Genomic DNA, 17988 nt, shown 5'->3' with positions numbered 1-17988 from the left:
CATTTGTGAGGTATAAGCCCATATACACAAAAAATTCAGGGTAGCAGTTCATCTGCTCAAGTAAATCATGCTTAAGGCAGTTTTTCACTGCCATTTATTACAAGCAGTATTTTCTTGTTTTCCTTGTATATGCTTCCTGGGGCCTAGGCTTAGCTTGGCAACCTGAACCATGGTTTCAGCAGATATGTTAGTTAATAAAATACTGTCCACCGTTATAAGCAAAACACTTAATTTTGGTTTGAACTACCAGACAACAGCAGACGCCTACCTACAGATTTAATTTTGAAGGGTATCTATACCTGAATGATTTGTAACTTAATGTATAGTGATGAACATTATCCTAGTACAGTGAAATTAGTTATTTTCCCTATTAGGTTTCATTTATTCATATCATATATTGTCTATATCCTTATGTGTGGGGTAGATTAGTATTAAACCTTACTCTTTTTAACTGAAACAAAAAGCTGCATTGTCCATAATGTCTCATCTCTTGGACAATTCTATCAAAAAGTCCTATCCTACACAAGACACGTGCACACACAGCTGGCATTTTACCTACTTAATAGCCTTGATAGGTCTGATTACAAAATTCTCAGGGTATTGACAGCTATTAGCCATTGATAGCCCTATAAGTCATATTATTTAGTTAAGTCAAAGGTTGACAATACTGAGGACAGAAAAGACACAGTTTACCAGGATCATATTCATATGAAACTTTTCAAAATCATTTTCCATCTTCAGTGTTTTGGTAGTTGTCACTTGACCACCTTGTCAACCCTAAGCTAGTTTTGTTCAGGGCTCTTCCATGGACACTGATTTGTAAATAGGTGCAGGGTACCTAAATGGTATGGTTTGCTTCCTGGAATGCTAATAGGTTTACATTAAAATGCTACTAGTGTTCTTAATTTAGAACTTAAGTAATTTTAGCTTACTCATCCGTTGATCTGTTGTTCATTTTCATCTTAAACTGAATTAACCTCATCATTGCAGTCTTATAGTTAAGATGTGCTTTTTAATTAACACAAACACTCACTTGATTTGGTATTTATTTAAAAGCCTTTATGTATCACAATTATTTCAAAAAATATGTATGTTGTGGCTCTTAAAAGTATAGAGATTAATATTTCATGTACAGCCTAAACAAATATCTATTTCACCATATAGAAAACCTCTTTTTCTTAGAAAGTCAAAGAGTAACATTTAATTTCAGTATTTTCTTGTAACTCAATCATTAGAATAAGACAAGGAGCCTATTTCCTTTGCTCAACAAGTTATCCTGACTTGCAGCAACACAGTCATCTAAACATCCTGCAACTTGCTCAAGGTTGGACTGCAAATTGTCCACTGAAGTAAAGATTCATGTGATGGCAAGCACACAGAGTTCTTACAAAATTGCTATATGTAGAATAAAAAATGCTACTGGTGTGCATGAATTGCTACTTATATATTTAGCATAGCCATGTATATGAATACCTACAGCAATTACAGTAGATATCAACAGGTGAGACCTATTACAGTATATCCTTACCCAGTAACAGAAGTGCTCCTTTTCAGGAATCCAGGCAGCTGTCCATGCCTTCCTCCAGAACACAGTACTGTAAACAGCTAAAGGAAGCCAGCCAAATTCCTGACCTTCAACTTTGTTTGGCTTTTCCAACTTATATAGCATTTAAGAGGCTCCTTCCAATGATCACTGAAGAAGCTCAACTCTCATTGGGCTGTTTAAGGAAGATGGTCCCATTGGGTATTTGCTTTTTAGATGTTTTGTACTTCTGGAACCTCTGGCTTCCCCAAGCATGCTAATTTCTCATTTCTCAGTAGCCCCACTTTTGATTGTGAGTTCACTATTAAGAAGAATTATGTCCTATATTTAGATGTCATCTACACAGGAATGTTGTAGAAGGCTAAAAAGCCCTAACTCCAGAGAAGACCCACTCTCTGAAAGCTTGTTTAGAATAGAAGTCTTCCACAAAGTAACAGAAATAAAACAAGGTCAGTAGAAATAGCCTCAAGGAGCTGGCAAAGACTGCGAGAAAGGGCTTATAGTATTAAAAGCTCACAGTTGATCTAATATTCTATGGAATCGTAAATGCAATGCATATTCCAGTTTTCCATGGACTTGTTCCAGAGTCTGGCAGGTGACTCCTAAAATTTTAAAAATCCTTAAATCCTGCTGCCAATAGAGAGCATGAATTTAGAGATGGCTACTAATAGTCCAGTGTCAGTCACAGATCCTTGCTTCATGCTTCCAGTCCCTATCTGTCCACCTATTCCCCATTGCTATATCCTTCACCAGTATGCAAATATAGACAAAGGTGCACACATGCATAACTTACTGATTCCATCAACATATTTCAATGCCAAAAAGTGGCATGCATATGCTGGTTTCTGGAAGGACTGAGCCCATGGTTCTTGCAGCACAGCCCATCCACCTTCCTGCAGCTAACCTCCCATGTGAGGTGAATTAACAGCACTGCTTGAAATTCAGCCACTGCTACTGATTGGTTGAAAGTGAGTTTGGAGAAAAGATAGCAACAATTACACTCTACAGAGAAGAGGGTATATTTAAATGGGCTTTTCAAGCAGAGCTTAAATGGAGACATAGACACTGGAGGCCAAAAGCTATGCAAATGAACCTTGTCTTCCCATTTTGCAAATGAACACTGTCTTCCCATTTGAGGAAGGATGATTCACAACCACAGGTATGAAAATCGAGTAATAGAAATACTGAGCTTTCATAGTTGCTTAAAAAGAATCTAAACCAAGAATTGCAAGACTCAAAACTTAGTGCACTCCAAAGGAAATTCCATAACTCCTTACATTTAGTCAGGTGTGGAGTACGAAGAGAACGCATGAGCTTTTTTCTATCTTGGCAGCAGCTTCTTTCCTAGCCTGGGCCCTGCAGTCACACAGAAGTATGAGTGAATTAAAAAGATTCAAAAATAATGACATCTACACATTACAAACCTTGTTGCGCAAGTTTCTTCCGCTATAGTGGTTCATAAAGCTAATTCTTTATACTATGTGGAACCTATGATCGTACTTAACAGCACTGTCAGATCAGAGCAAAAGACTGTTTCCAACAGTGGTCAATCAGATGTTTCTTAGATACCTTCAAGTATGGCCCCAGCCCTCAGGTGCTTGTCACCAGCAGCTGGGATTCAGTAGTACACTACTTCTGACCAAGGAGACTCCCATTTAGTTTGTTGGCTAATCGACATTGACTGATAGGCAAGATTCATGGAGAAATTATTTATTTTCCCTTTTAGTCAGTGGTTATCACATCCTACAGCAGTGAATTCCTTAATTATGTGGTATGTGAAGTACTTGCCTATCCTGAATCTACTTTTAGTGGATGACTCCAAGGTCTTCATGCTTTGCAAAAGGGAATAATTTGTTTACCTACCCTAACCATACATTTTATAAACATCTATCGTGTCCCCCTCCCCTCTTAGTATTTTTTTCCTAAATTAAAAAAGTTCCTAATAGTTCAGTCTTTTATTTTTCATAAGGTACTGCATAATAGTTGGTCAGTAAATATATGGTTGCTGCAACAAAGGAAATAACTGGGAGCACATACATACCATTATACCAAACCTGACTTATGCCATCACCACTCATATGCTATCAGAAGTGAAATTACCCATTAGGAACTCCTACATCAAGCAGTTTTAAGGATGTTTTGACCATTTTGCAGTATCTGACTAGGAACAAAGTAATTTTACAAAATTCCTACCATATTATTATTTTTATTAAGTCTTCTTACCCATCCATCATAAGATCCCAGGGGGTGCTACACTGAATATACAATTATAAAAACAAATAAAACAAAATTATAAAACACTCTTTAAATAAATGTTCAGGTCAGGTTTCCAATTAAAGTTAAAAAAAGATGGCAAAATATGCCAAACTTTCGTTTCCAAGTTTACATTTATCTGTAGGATAAGACATACAAAAGTATATTACACGCTGTGTGCCATAAAACAGTTTTAATGTAGTAAAAAATACTTACTGGAAATAAAAATAAGATGCTATATTGAATATTTTCTGTGAAATGTCACAGGAGAGATTATTTGCCCATGTAGCCCCGTATTGTGTACTCTGGTTGGCAGTAGCTCCCCAAGGTCTGACAGACAGACTAACTTCACATTCCCTGCTACCAGATCTTTTTAACTGGAAATGCCAGAGATTGAACATGACATTCTGCATGCAAGGCATGTATGTGCTCCACAGCTGAGCTATGCTTCTTGTCCTATATTCACCACAATAAACTATTTCTGATGGCCTCAGCCCTACTTGATTAAGTAGCTGAGAAGGGAGAGGTGAAAATGCAAGACACACTACTTTTGGGGGCCATTCTTTGAAACAGCTATTTCATCCCACACCAATAGTGTATATGCTTGATCTCCAGGCTAAAGGTTCTTTGTTCAAATGGACAGAAGACAACCAAAATAGTACTCAGACATTTATTTCAGGTATGCAGTTTACACACATCATTGAGCAAAAGAAAAGAGCAAATATACAAATATTGTAACAAGCGTTACCAAATGACGTATCTGGCACTAGTGTTATAAGCCGATTAAAGAAACTGGTGAAGGGAAGTCGTGGAAGAGGGCTGCAGCTCACAGCAGCTGTCTTCTCATACAACCAAACTTTCAGTAGCACCATAATGGCAATACTTACAAAAAACACAGAACAAAAATTGGAGGCTATTATGCGCCAAGGATAATAATTTTTTTTTCTTTTGGGGGAGGGGCAGAGGGCACATATCATTCTGGATTGTGTAGCAAACATCTAACAGTGCAGACGCCTGAGCTAGCTTCAGCTTATGTTTAGCTGAATATCTTCCATAAGGAGGATAACATGGGAAAGCCCCAAAAGCCAGCCAAATTTGAAGCCCAAATTTTGTATATGTGCAAGCTCTGCACTGTGCTTTATTTCTGTGTATGTGACTCGCAAAAGGGATGTCAGAAAAGTTATCCACTAAAAGCCTGAGTGAATCTTTGGTAGGCTAATACTTCAGTATTACGATACCCATTAATCTACCACAGTCAGTTGATTTTCTGAAGTTTTCCTTTAGCTTCCAAAAAGGTGGCAAGAGAAAACATTCTGGAAAACTGTACAGTGAAAGCATCAACAGACCAGGCACTTAAACCCCCAGTCTTTTCCAAAGGCACCAAGAATTAAACAGCATAACTGAAGTCCCCTGGGTGAAAGGCGACTAGATCAGCTTCACTATAATGGATTACAAATTAAAATGATCTTAAATTTTACAAAAACTTTTATACAGCATATCATAACCTTACCTTCTGCTGTCAGTTGCAAATATAATTAAATTACCCCCACTTGCTTGATAAGGAGACGTCACCTTGCTACCTATCATATATCAAGTACCAGTTTTTCATACTTAAAAATTATATTAAATGCCATAACCTTGCTCAAGGAACGTTGTGTGTCTCAGCATTGCCTGGAACAGATTACATTCTGTCCCAGACAATATTAACAGCACTGAAATATTTGGTATGGTTAATGCAACTAATTTTTGCTAGGTGCTATTCACCAGAGCTTGAAGTTACTGCTGGGGACTTGAAACCACTTGCTGCATTTTTACATGTTATCTATTACCAAGTGGTCACTTCTGCAATTGACATGAGTCAGCTTTTGCCCCTACCCACATGCAGACCTTCAACAAAGTTATGGCAATAATACAAAACATCAACATATTCATTTCGTTGTAATGCACTTGTTTACACCTTCATGTCACTTCACATAGTTCTGCAACAGAGTTCCACGCAAAGCATTCTGCCTTAATAGAGATATATAAAATGTAAATTGCATTGAAGCTTTGCTTCTGATGGCCGCTGAAAGTTACCTGACCAGCTAACAGAAAAGGGCTCTTTAGTGGTAAATACATTTCTGCAGCGCTTACAGGTTTAAATCTCAGTCTGAATTGCAGCATTTAACTCCACAGCGTGCTGTGAATGGTTGTTGTTTGCTTCTTTCAGTGTTTCACCAGTACCCATATCTGCAACACTTGAAGTCCCATTATAAACACATTCTTCAGCAATGTAACTCAGCTGTGGAGCCTCTGAGTTTGGAGCAGCTGGAATCAGCAACGAATTGCCACTTTGGTGTGGAGAGTTTTCTAAACGGTCATTTTCTACCTCTGGGAGAATGTTAACCGTGGTAAACCGGGTATGATAATCGCTGGAACCATGGCTACATGAGGTTTTCATACTCTCCATATCAGAGCAACTAAACTCAGAAAAATGACTTGAGTGGGAATCAGCTACAGATGGGATACTGTCACTGAGGGAGGGAGAGTCAAATTCACTGGAGTTTGTGCTTTGTTGCTCTAATAACTGAGCATCCATGTCCTCTCTGGTCTCATTTATCTTCATGCTACTCTTTTTTCTTAGTTTACCTTTGCATTTTTTCCCTGCCGATGCATCTTTGGACCACTTGGTGGCACTAGATTTGTTTTCTGACAAGCAGGCTGACGAACAACCAGCGTTACTTTGACCTGCAGAACTACCATCGTCAACACTACTGCTCCCACTGTTGTGTCTGAATTTTGTGGGCTTTGATTCAATGTCTACTTGTACCTCCATACTGCTGCTATCTCTAGAAGGGGGAGAAGAGAGAAGTATTCATTTTAAAAATGTTTCAATTTGTGAAATTAAAAATGGAAAAATGCAATTTAAAAGCATTTTAACACAATGCAGTATAGCTTTAGGAAAAAATGGCACTAAAAGCCTGGTGACTCATTCTGCTAATATTGCCCTTAATAAAATGATGTAATACAATATAAACACAACTATTTCAGGTGCTGAAACATTGCCTCTATTTATCTCTACCCATCCCTTTAAGGAAAAATGAGCCACTATTATTCAAATATAAGTTTAGTTTCTTTTTTAAAAATACTGCAGATATAAAGCCTTATGAACTGCAACTGATTTATGTGTTGAAACTCTGCTTTAAAAGAAAATAATTAACATATCAGATTTCTCACTGGACCTATGCACATAATCCATTATCTTCACTGTTCACTTCATGGATCAGTTGCAGTAGGGTTTTGCCTTGGAAGTTCTTGTCACAATCCATTTTAGTCCTTGAAGTGTCATAGGACTTTCCACTGTTTTTAGTACACATATCTAAAAGCACATTATGAGAACTTCTTCCTAACTTTAATGTGCCATGGATCCACAAGCATACATTCCAGAAGCCCATCAACCATTTGTAAAAGATATCCAGAAAGAAAACCATACAGGGTTGGATCCAGACATGCCAAATGGAAAAGGAGAGGCAATTTTCAGCAATTCTCCTTCCTCCTGCAGCCTGCCAAAAGCAGTTTAAGAGTCAGAGGACTACCTGGAGGCATGGGGGGGGGGGCTGCAGGAAGAATTGGTGGAAATCACTGCTCCTGTCCAGCAGGAAGTCTCTACAAGACCTGAGTCCTTTCTGTGAATGGAATGTCTGAAATTCACAGGATAGCCAAGCTGGATCTACCTTTACCAAGCTTTGCAAACTGTGGGAGGTGGGGAGATATAAAGACATCTTACACCAGTTTCTCAATAAAAAAGAAATGTGCAAATATAATTTTTAAAACCAAGCCAGGAAAAAAATTCCGCCAAGAGCTTTTATTTTCAAGGAGCTTTTATTTCAAGCTTTTATTAGATGCACTAAGTGGACAGTGAGGATTTTGGATAGTTCTAGCAAGAAATCATATTGACAAAGTTACTTCATAAAAGCAGAGATCCAAAGCTTTTTTAAAAAATGAATTTAACAAGGTTTTGTATGTGCAGGTCAAGAAAATTATATTTAAGTAATAGCAGCTCAAACCAAGAAGAAACTAAAAATCCCACCACCTCCCTGGCTCTGAAGGACTGAACTTCAGAAGGGTGGGGCAGAAATTTGATAATAGATAAAAAATATTGTTACATCCAACAACAATCATACCAGAAATTTCAAAGAAGGGGAATTCATTAATGCTACTTTTGCAGACTACTACAAGGTATGCATATTGAATACGACATCGTTCAATTAACAGAATTGAATAAGCTGCATTTCTATTCACATTTCCACTACTTAATTCTTACCTGTCCAATGGGATATATGAATTTAAAATGGATCCAGCCATCGCTTTGGTGCTGGCATTGTCACTAACTGTTCCTAAACTAACGGTGCCCGACTCTCCACTCAAACTGCACCTTTCCTTCTGCACGTCTGCTTGAACTTCCAACCTTGGGGAGAAATTCAATTTTAGTTCTCTTATTATCTTTCAGCTTTCATTTCACTTGGGAGTCTTTTAGAAGCTTCTGCTTGCAAGCTACTCACAGGCATGTGGCTAGAGAATGAGACTCTTAATCTCAGGGTCGTGGGTTTGAGCCCCACAATGGGTTGGACGATATGAACCTCACGGTCCTTTCCAACTCTACAATACTATGATTCTATTATCTAGTTGGCTACTGTCAGTACAAAAGCTTCCCAGACTACAAAAGACCCGTGTTTAGACAATATTTTCCTGTTGCCCCTGAAGCCATACACATGGTAGAAGGTAGAACTCCTTATGCTGTTTTGGTACATTGCTCACTGTAGTTGAGACAGAAAACCAACTACAGAAGAATAGCACTATTTGGCCAAAAAAAGAGGGGCAGAAAATATCATTTATTATGAGCCCAACTCATTTCAGAAAAAAATCTTCTCTCAAAGCCCCCCATTTAGCAACAGTTTTGACACACCAAACACACTGCACTAAATTCTGTTGCCAGAAACTTTCGAAGTGGCCTATGTAATTTGTAGCACCTGAACTTCCTTCCCTTCCTTTAACTGCAATTGAGTAATCAGGGATCAGAAAGCTTCTTTAATCCATGTAAACAAAGTAACTGTTTTTAGACTACATGAGATCAAAATAAAAAAGTATCACATCAGAAAGTACAACACGAAAAAGTTGATCCCCTCAGAGCTAACTGTAGTTTGTTTACAGAAGCAGACACAAAAACTGAACTTTGGACACAAATTATCTTACCTGTTAAAGCAGTTGACCATTGCACTTCCCGACAGACTCCCTGTTATACTGGCTCCAGCCAGGGCCATAGTGCTGGCAGTTTCGCTCAGATTGTCTCGAATTGCTCCCATTCTGTCCATATGGCTACCACTTGCACTCAGGCTTCCAGTCAATCCTCCAACACTTTCTTCCCCTATGCTGGGGTTATTACGTGCCTCTGCTACTGATGTGGTATCTAAATATGAAAGGTAAAGGTAAAGACACTTAAACTCGGGACGTAAGGGAGAAACGTGCTAAGAGGAAAGCACCGTTGGCAAATCCACACCGTGATAAACTCCCGCCCGGAAACCAATGTCCCCACTGTGGAAGGACGTGTGGATCCAGAATTGGCCTCCACAGTCTCTTACGGACTCATTCTTAAAACCGTGTTTATGGAAGATAATCTTACTCAACTACGAGTGACTGCCAAAGAAGAAAGATCTAAATATGAAAAGGGTAGTACTTAAAATTAATAGGAAAAGCATTTCACTGAAACTCCTTCAATGTAGAGAAAGACATTGCTCTGGAAAAGCTGGAACAGTGACTACTAGGGTTGCTGCTAAGCTTTTCCATGTGTCCCAAGAATCTGGGTTAGTGCTGGTCCTAGACTGATATAACTACAATGTCTGCAAGAAGAGAGCATGTATATCATCTATCAACTCAATCCATCAACTGAAGACATTGAGAAGAGACTGGAACAGACTTTCCTTACCTACTGCTGCATTTGTTCCACCAACAGTTATATCATTTTCATCATCAAATTCTATTCTGACACCCTTTCCATTGCCAGCCGATACACCGCAACCTCCGCTTCGGCAGAGAGAGATAGGAACTACTCCATAGACATAGGCCAACATAATCGGGACACCAATTCCTGCAATAAAAATGTAGAACACTATAATCAGTACAGAGTTGTCATGTTGTGTGATATCTCTGTCTGTTTGTCTGTCTGTCTGTCTGTCTGTCTCTCTCTTTCTCTCTCACACACACACACGAGAGAGAGATCACTATATATCTCCTTATTATACAATTTAATAGGCTATCACAAAAAGTGGCAAAGAAAATAAAAGCTGAATTACTACTATAAATGAAAAAGACACTCCCCTTAATCCTATAAACACCTCCTGATGCCAGGAGTTTCTATGTGACACTGAGATCCTCTGCTTCTAATGCCTCTTCCTTTCATTTCAACTGATGAATCAGGTCTGTATGTACACTGTTTTGTACCACTGGGTGTGGTTCTTCCCTTGGAATTGATGGGGCTTGACCCAAGGGCTTACATACATATCTGAACACACACAGGTATCTTGTACTGAGGCCCTGGTTTTCAGAGAGAATATTACCAAACCTACAATAATTGGGATGAGTGCTTAGGCACAGGGATTGTTTCAGCTCCACATACTTTTATAAGCTAGTAATGCATTTTTGGAAAATAGGGTTCAGAGCTGTACAATGAATGCCCAGCAGCATCGATAATATCAATTCTTTGTGCCCCACCTTTACAGCAATGTGTAAACAAAGCTTTTTATAAATCAGTATAAATAACTAATTCTGAAAGGGTTTTCCTGATTTTTACCTGCACCTTTACTTACCAACAGTTACTGCAGCTACAACCGGTGAAACAATTACAGACAAGGTTACGCCACCTGCAATGGCCAAGTTCCTCTTGTGCTTTGAAATGTCTTTACCTTCATAGCGATTGTGAATCTTTAAGAAAAAGAGCATTTTAGAATGCATTGCACATCACAGAACTGAGAAGTATTTCCTGCAAGAATATATATATTTTTTTATTTTGAGCTGCCTTTTCTTAAATGAAGCGTCTTAATGCCGCAGATTTATAGACAGAAACTGTTTGCAAATATTACTAGCTTATTTAATTCTATGCTGCTGCATTATACTTTTTTTTAAGTGTTTTTTTAAAAAAATTATGCTTTTTTTCCTGGTTCTAGGTACATTTATTTATGTAAGTTGACTAAAGGCAGTCTCTCTCTCTATATATATATATTACTACAATATCTTGAAGTACAACATGTTGCTGTGTGAACAAGCCTTAAACATGTGTACAAAAGTATCCAAGTCCTATGTAACTGAAGACTCTAAACACACAGTCACCTTACCTTACGTCCCACATATACAGGTATTCCAATAATCATAGCTGGAATAGCAATGCCTGCTATTAAGGCGATTCCCACAGGTGCACCCACAAGCGTCCCTAGTTGCCACAGTATTTTCTTCTTCCGACTCCATGGTTTTTTCCCCCAGAATGTACAACCTGATGGACTATTTGAAGAAATTTTCCATAAGTAAGGCAAACTTATGACTCACAGAATAGTCAGTTTTATAATAACATTCTCTAACAGAGAGAGCAAGAATGCTTGAATCTGAAATCCTGCTAAAAGTGTTAACGTAATGTAACGTTTCAGGTTGTAGAGAGAGTAAACTGAAACTAATATAGTACCAGACCAGCAGCACACCATTTATATCCAGTGCATTTTCTTTTTGGTTTCATCAGATCATGGCTCTTCCCAGGGCTGATGCTAAAATGGGCAACTCGGGATTTGGAACAAAGTTTCTCCACCTACGTTTTAAATGAACCTCTTTACTATGAATGGGGAAAATTTACCTTCCTCAAATTTAACTGAAACATCTGACAAGTTTTGTCTTTCTCTAGGAATTGTGTGTTGTACTTAGGCAAAAGCTCTAAGGCCTGTTGATGAAGTTTTATGGCAGCAGCTGTCCCACTTGTTCTGAACACAGCTAGACACAATAACAAACAGAATGTTCTCTTTGCAAAAGGCTTCTCCAAGCATGTAGGACATATGATGGGAGGCGGGGATTGTGGTGATAGATTTGATTCCATTGCTATCTTTCTTAGTGAAATTTACTGCGGGAAGTCCATTTCCTAATCTCCCACAGTAAGTCCTGGGGTTTCCCCGTCACTTTATCATATTCTGAAGAGAGCTTCCGTGTGCACCAGGCTATAGAAAGCAAGGCACTTCCTGTAGTTGACACCCATGCAATGGAAAGTCCTGCCTTATCTAATATCAGTAAACTCCCTCTCAAACCAGTTTTATATATATTAAAAATCTAACCAGGTATGAAAATAGAATTCCACCTCAAACTAAGGTAAAGGTAAAGGTACCCCTCCCCGTATGGGTCAGTCGTGTCCGACTCTAGGGTTGTGCGCTCATTTCACTTAAGACTTCCGGGTCACGTGGCCAGCGTGACGAAGCTGCTCTGGCGAGCCAGCACCAGCGCAGCACATGGAAACGCCGTTTACCTTCCTGCTATAAAGCGGTACCTATTTATCTACTTGCACTTAGGGGTGCTTTCGAACTGCTAGGTGGGCAGGAGCTGGGACCGAAAGACGGGAGCTCACCCCGCCGTGGGGATTCAAACCGCCGACCATACGATCGGCAAGTCCTAGGCACTGAGGTTTTACCCACAGCGCCACCCGCGTCCCTACCTCAAGACTACATCAAATGTGCATGATCAAAACAAATGTCACTTGTTCCTTCCTTCCTTCCTTCCTTCCTTCCTTCCTTCCTTCCTTCCTTCCTTCCTTCCTTCCTTCCTTTTAAAGGATTTATAGCCTAGGCTGCTGTTAATTAGTGGGGTACAACATGAAGTGAGGTATATGAACTCTTTCAATACATACCTTAAATAATGCAAGTCTGAAATCTCCTTCATGCATAGCCAACAGAATTCACATCCACAGACCGCACATGTCATATGATTGCAGCTTCCATCATTCATCTTTATTATATAAGCAGCACAGCGTGGGCATGGCTTTATGTCATCAGCTGTTTAAAAAGAAACCCAATGAACCCATGCTGCTTATGAGAACAAACAACACTGAAAATCATGTCTGGAAATGTTTGTAAATTTTAACTGGTTGCGACCAATTCCAAGTTCAGCCTAACTTAATAAAGAATTAACCTAAAGGGAGAAAAATTTAACTGGAGAACCGGGAGATCTGTGGGTATATACAAAATTAATAAATAATAACAGGTACATGCAGGTACCTTTTACACAATTTTTGTGCAATGAGCTAGGTTGGTTGCTTCAGCCTGTCATTTGCAGTCAGCAAGGAAAGTCAGTGCTGTTTGGACACCTCGGATCCTAAAGAACTTCTGTTTTCTTCTCCCTTTTAGTGAATTATTCCTGCATCTGTCTTATTTAGAGTAGTCCTTGGAATCTCCCTAGTTTTCCACCTTTTCCCATGGCAACCAGGATACATATATCCTATGGATAGTTCATTTGCGATCAGGTACTGTCTAGAGTTTATTTTCTGCAACTACTACTACACAGTAAGCGTGGGTGGAAGCTAAATAATCCCTTTTCCATATGGCAAATGCAAAACATGAACACTTTGGAAAGTGGCTTAGGCGTGTCTCTTGCAGTGTAGGAGCACTCCAGGCACTCATTAAGAATTCAATGTATACTTAACTTACAGCTCAACAATACCCATACCTCCTTCAGAAGTAGTCTCTGTGCTTAATGGGACTTACTCCCAGGTAAGTGGGTACAAAATAACAGCCTTGGCTTTGGTTTAGAATTGACACTGGGGGAAATGGGGGTTTTGTGCCTTTAAAAGTTGCATCTCCACAATCAAGACCAGCAGGACACAGATCTTCCCATGATAAACATGAGGTTGAGGAGGCTGACCATGTTCTCTTATTTTGTGTTACACCATACGCCTATGGCAGCCATTTTGTGGCAAAACATATCCACTGGCATGGGTGTAGCCAGGATTTTTCTTAGGAGGGGCAGGCCTTTTGTTAGGGAGGCAGAACCTCAGTTAGCTATGTATTTTTATTTAATGGGGCAGCTGTCCCTCCCTGTTCCTGCCCCCAGCAATGCCCATGTCTACTGGTCCCAAAAGGTTAGCAACCCCTCCTCTAAGTCAACATCTGTGACTCAGTATAACAAAGAAGCACCTGGATCAGATGTTCTACTATCCATATCCAAATAAAAATCCAACAGAGTGTACTGTGAAATTTTTCGCTCTACATTAATTCAGTAATTATGCTCTAAAGCGATGCCAATTCCTCCCCCTTGCCCAAGATTCTGATGAGGTTTCTGGCTGTCCAGTGTGAAATAGGTTCACTGACAAAGCAAGGCATTATATGCAGTCAGTCCTCTTGCACAGGTTACCAAGGAGCATATCATAGGTGAGTCAACAGATAGCCTGTTTTCTCTTCATATTGTATAAATCTTTTGCCTTTAAAACAGGTGGATAGGCATGGTTATCAGCTGCAGAAGTATAAGCACAAGGGCAGTTTTTAAAAAATAAAATAAACCTAGTAAGCTCTGTCCTTCACTTTCTACTTAAGTCATTGCTTATATTTTGAAGGCCTTCCCCAAAGTAATCATAAAAACATAATAAGTCATGAATTGAATCTCAAAGCAAGACAATCATGAAAATGTCTAGTTTCACTGCACTGTGATCCTTGGAAGAAGTACAGTAAATAAATTTAATAAATAATAACAACAACAACAATGATATTGGTTAACCTCTATTAAGTCAACCATTATCAGTCGACTTCTGGATCATCTGATTATGAAAGTTTGCACCATTTGCATAATGCTGAAATAAGGGCTACTGGACTCAGCGCTCCTTTCTTAATAAACATCAATAATCAGTGAACAAAACAGTTATCTGATAGTTTAAAATGTTTTAAAGACACCTAGTATTTCAGGTAATAAATACCTGCTGCTCCAGACTCCTGGCTGTAGCTAATGGACGAAGAACGAATTGTTCGCAAGCGTAGACTCTGGGCTCTCTCCTGGCGAGCAGCATCACAAGTCTGGTTGGGATGCCAAATTTGTTTACAATGATAGCAAAATTCAGTTCCACAGCCTTCACGTCCACATGTAAGTTTAGGACAGCTTGCACAGCCAAAAGCGATTACAGCATACCTTAAAATGTTCAAGAATAAGTAGGAGGAAGATTGTTATTCTCAGTATTGCACAGTGGCAAGCAGTAAAACTGACTTTCAGAGGAAAATTAAGAAATATCCCTTATTCTGAAAACAAAACTCCATTGTCATTGTGATCTAGCTAACAAAACTTTGAAGACCTGAACCTAACAATCTAAGTCCTTGTATTTCACAGTCTGTGTAGCATGTACTCTTTGATCCAAGTCCCAAGTTTCAACAATGAGAATGGTACATTCCAGATTCCCACAATTCTAAATGCTTGGTGCTGACCTCAAGCCATCTATAATAATTGTGTTATTTTTTAAGGTCTTTCAAAGTTGCACACATTTTAGTGGTTAAGAGTTAGCCCAAATAGACTATGTAATTGCAGTTGCTTGTAGTTGCTTGTGTTCAGTGAAGCCCACAGTAGACACTACAAATGACAAATAAGTAATCAATAGGTCTAATCTTAAATTCCCCAAACCACCTCATCAAACTAAGGCAAAAAGGAGTACCCACCAGTTGCTTGCAGCCATTTTATATAATAACTTGAGTTGTGGGAATAAAATTAGTTATTGTTAAAACCTCTTAAAGCCAAACTCTAGGGAACTACTATCCTCAAAAGCAACAAAAGGTCAATGTTGTATAGCATGAACTAATATAACTTTAAAAAAAACTACTTCCAATCCTGTGACTTGTCTACTATATACTGTATTTTTTGCACCATAACACTCACTTTTTTCCTCCTAGAAAGAAAGGGGAAATGTCTGTGCGTGTTATGGAGGAAATGCCTACGGGTGGCATGCCTATGGATTTTCCTCCTCTAAAAACTACGTGTGTGTTATGGTCGGGTGCGTGTTATAGAGCGAAAAATACGGTAAAATACGATTAATATAATAAGGACCATCTCAGGCTTCCTCATCATCACAGTGGCAGCCAATGCCTGGAACAGAAGATCCCACTAAAATGCAGTCTCTGGTCCTGCATTCAAAATGTTATCTCCTGGTTCACCCTTTACGTTCCCTCCGTGGTGTGGAAGCATTGGGAGGAATGTGGAGGCCCAAGGTTTGCTCTGAATTCCACAATCTGTAAAATCCCAGGGGCCCAGGTCCAGCTGAAAACAAGCTTAGATTCAAATAATATTTCTGAGAACCCAAAGTTGAAGGTAATCTTAATTTTCATATTCCAACCCAACAACTACCAGAGAGAAGTGGGGCACATTGTATCAAACAGACATAGTGCATATGTGACAGAAAATCAGTGAGCACTGTAGAGTTAACAGTGTCTCTTATAATACACAAGAGGCTTGACTCTGAAATTAAGCTGTTAATCCCAGCTTTCCCCCATGAACATTCTCTAATCAATAATAGTAATGCAATAATGCCATTTGTAGAAGGGAAGGCATGTTCAATAGACCAACAGGGATTCTGCCCTTTTGTGTAGAAATAGGGGCTTTGCTGGCAGAATCAGAGAACAGAGGTATAAAACATTAGGCGTCTGCATTTCAGTCTTCTCACATGCTTAGAAACTAATTCTCAGTATCTAGAAGCATCAAGCCTCAGGCTGTTTAAAGATATATGGGGGGGGGAGGAGGAGGGACAGTGGCACTTTTGTACTTTAGGCTACATTCCAGCTACACAGATACTTCAGGATTCCACAGACCACACACACATACCCCATCCTCCAGCCAGGCAACAGCAATCAAGGAGGATGCAGAGCAGGGCTGATGAAAACTTTAACTTGGAGAGGAGGAATAGCCTAAGGAGAGTCCCAAGGGCCAGTGTGAAAGGTCTGTGGGGCTGTGTCATTCCCAGATTCAACATACTAAGCAACAGCACAGCACAACAACAACGGGGAGGAGCAAAGTTCTCTGATCTTTGCCCTGGGAGCCTGTGCAATTGTGCCAAGCCATGGTTTGGCTTAGCATGACATATGAAGCAGGCCACTCACAGAACTTGCTAGTCAACAAAAGAGAACTGATGCACCATATATTAAAAATCAGCACACTTCTGGGTGCAGACTGTTTATATCGGGGGGGGGGGGGACCTCAGGTCCAGGAGCTAAATGCAGCCCTCCAAGCATTTCTATCTGACACTTGGGACTAAGGCCCAGCTCATGCCACCTCCCCAGACTATACCAACCCTACTCTATGGCTACCTTGATACCTTTTGCCTGGCTGGTTTTTGTGTGGTTGGAATGTAGCTGAGCTCAAAGAAGTAAGAGTCATCCATAGCCACATCCATGTTTTGTCTCTGGCCCACCAATTACATGCTTCCCTCAGAAGGTCACCATATAGTAGCCCTCACAATGCAAAATGCTCCCCATCCCTGGTTTATATTATTGCTTTATTTGTCATATAATATCTTGCTTTATATCTTAAAATATTTTTAGACTTGGCAGTTTTTTGTTTTTAATGCATGTATTGTCTTTTCGGCATTCCTCTTTCAAGAAGGAAAGTGGATATTTTTATCCCAATCTGTATTGGATATGTAATTGTTCTTATATGTGCAAGTGTTTTATATATGTTTTTATTGTATTGTGAAATAGCATTGAGATGTTTCACAGGAAGTGGCTTAATAATAACAACAACAATAATGATGCAGAGCCCTTTAATTACAGGCTTGACCAGAGTGACATGCAACCCAGCCATGCAAAAACAGCTCCCTCACCACTCTTGTAACACATGAATCATTTCTAACAATGGAATCTATATGCAAGGTCACTGAGAAGTAAATACAAGTGTGTTCAATGAAGCTACCTACCAGAAAAGTGTATGCAAGACTGAAGCCTCAACCTAGGACACAAAACTGAATCTGAACATTACACAGGACTCAGTAGATTAAAAAATAAAATAAAAGGTACAATCAACAAAAAATCATTTAAAATGAAAAGTCACTCAAATAAATCCATAGCATTGTGAATCAAGGAAAGGGGTGGTGAACAAAAACCTATTGTATTGTACTGATTCAATAATCTGGTAACTGGTTCCATGGTCAATCAATTCTATTTCTCAAGGAGTTC

The 17988-nt window shown here is 39.3% G+C and overlaps 1 protein-coding gene across 7 annotated transcripts in view; it reads right to left on the bottom strand.

Moving 5' to 3' along the window:
- Positions 1-17988, bottom strand: part of RNF19A (ring finger protein 19A, RBR E3 ubiquitin protein ligase) — a 54740-nt gene that overhangs the window by 16186 nt on the left and 20566 nt on the right. For 2 of the 7 annotated variants that reach the window (XR_014170324.1, XR_014170325.1), the window contains exons 5-14: positions 14760-14968; positions 12705-12849; positions 11164-11326; positions 10639-10753; positions 9759-9920; positions 9029-9242; positions 8100-8243; positions 6425-6624; positions 2821-2899; positions 1529-1718 (exon numbers count right to left, since the gene is read on the bottom strand). Coding sequence is in view for 5 of the 7 variants with exons in the window: in XM_081918751.1 (XP_081774877.1) it covers positions 5934-6624; positions 8100-8243; positions 9029-9242; positions 9759-9920; positions 10639-10753; positions 11164-11326; positions 12705-12849; positions 14760-14968 (1843 nt within the window). In the remaining 2 variants the exon portion in view is untranslated. Of the gene's footprint in view, positions 1-1037; positions 1719-2804; positions 2900-4452; positions 6625-8099; positions 8244-9028; positions 9243-9758; positions 9921-10638; positions 10754-11163; positions 11327-12704; positions 12850-14759; positions 14969-17988 lie in introns of those variants that run through there. The other 5 variants (XM_081918755.1, XM_081918753.1, XM_081918754.1 and 2 more) reach the window with 4 other exon arrangements.

Source organism: Podarcis melisellensis (genome assembly GCF_964234715.1).
Source record: "Podarcis melisellensis genome assembly, chromosome: 7".
In the NCBI taxonomy this organism is placed as follows: domain Eukaryota; kingdom Metazoa; phylum Chordata; class Lepidosauria; order Squamata; family Lacertidae; genus Podarcis; species Podarcis melisellensis.
This window is presented reverse-complemented; position numbering and strand designations above follow the sequence as displayed.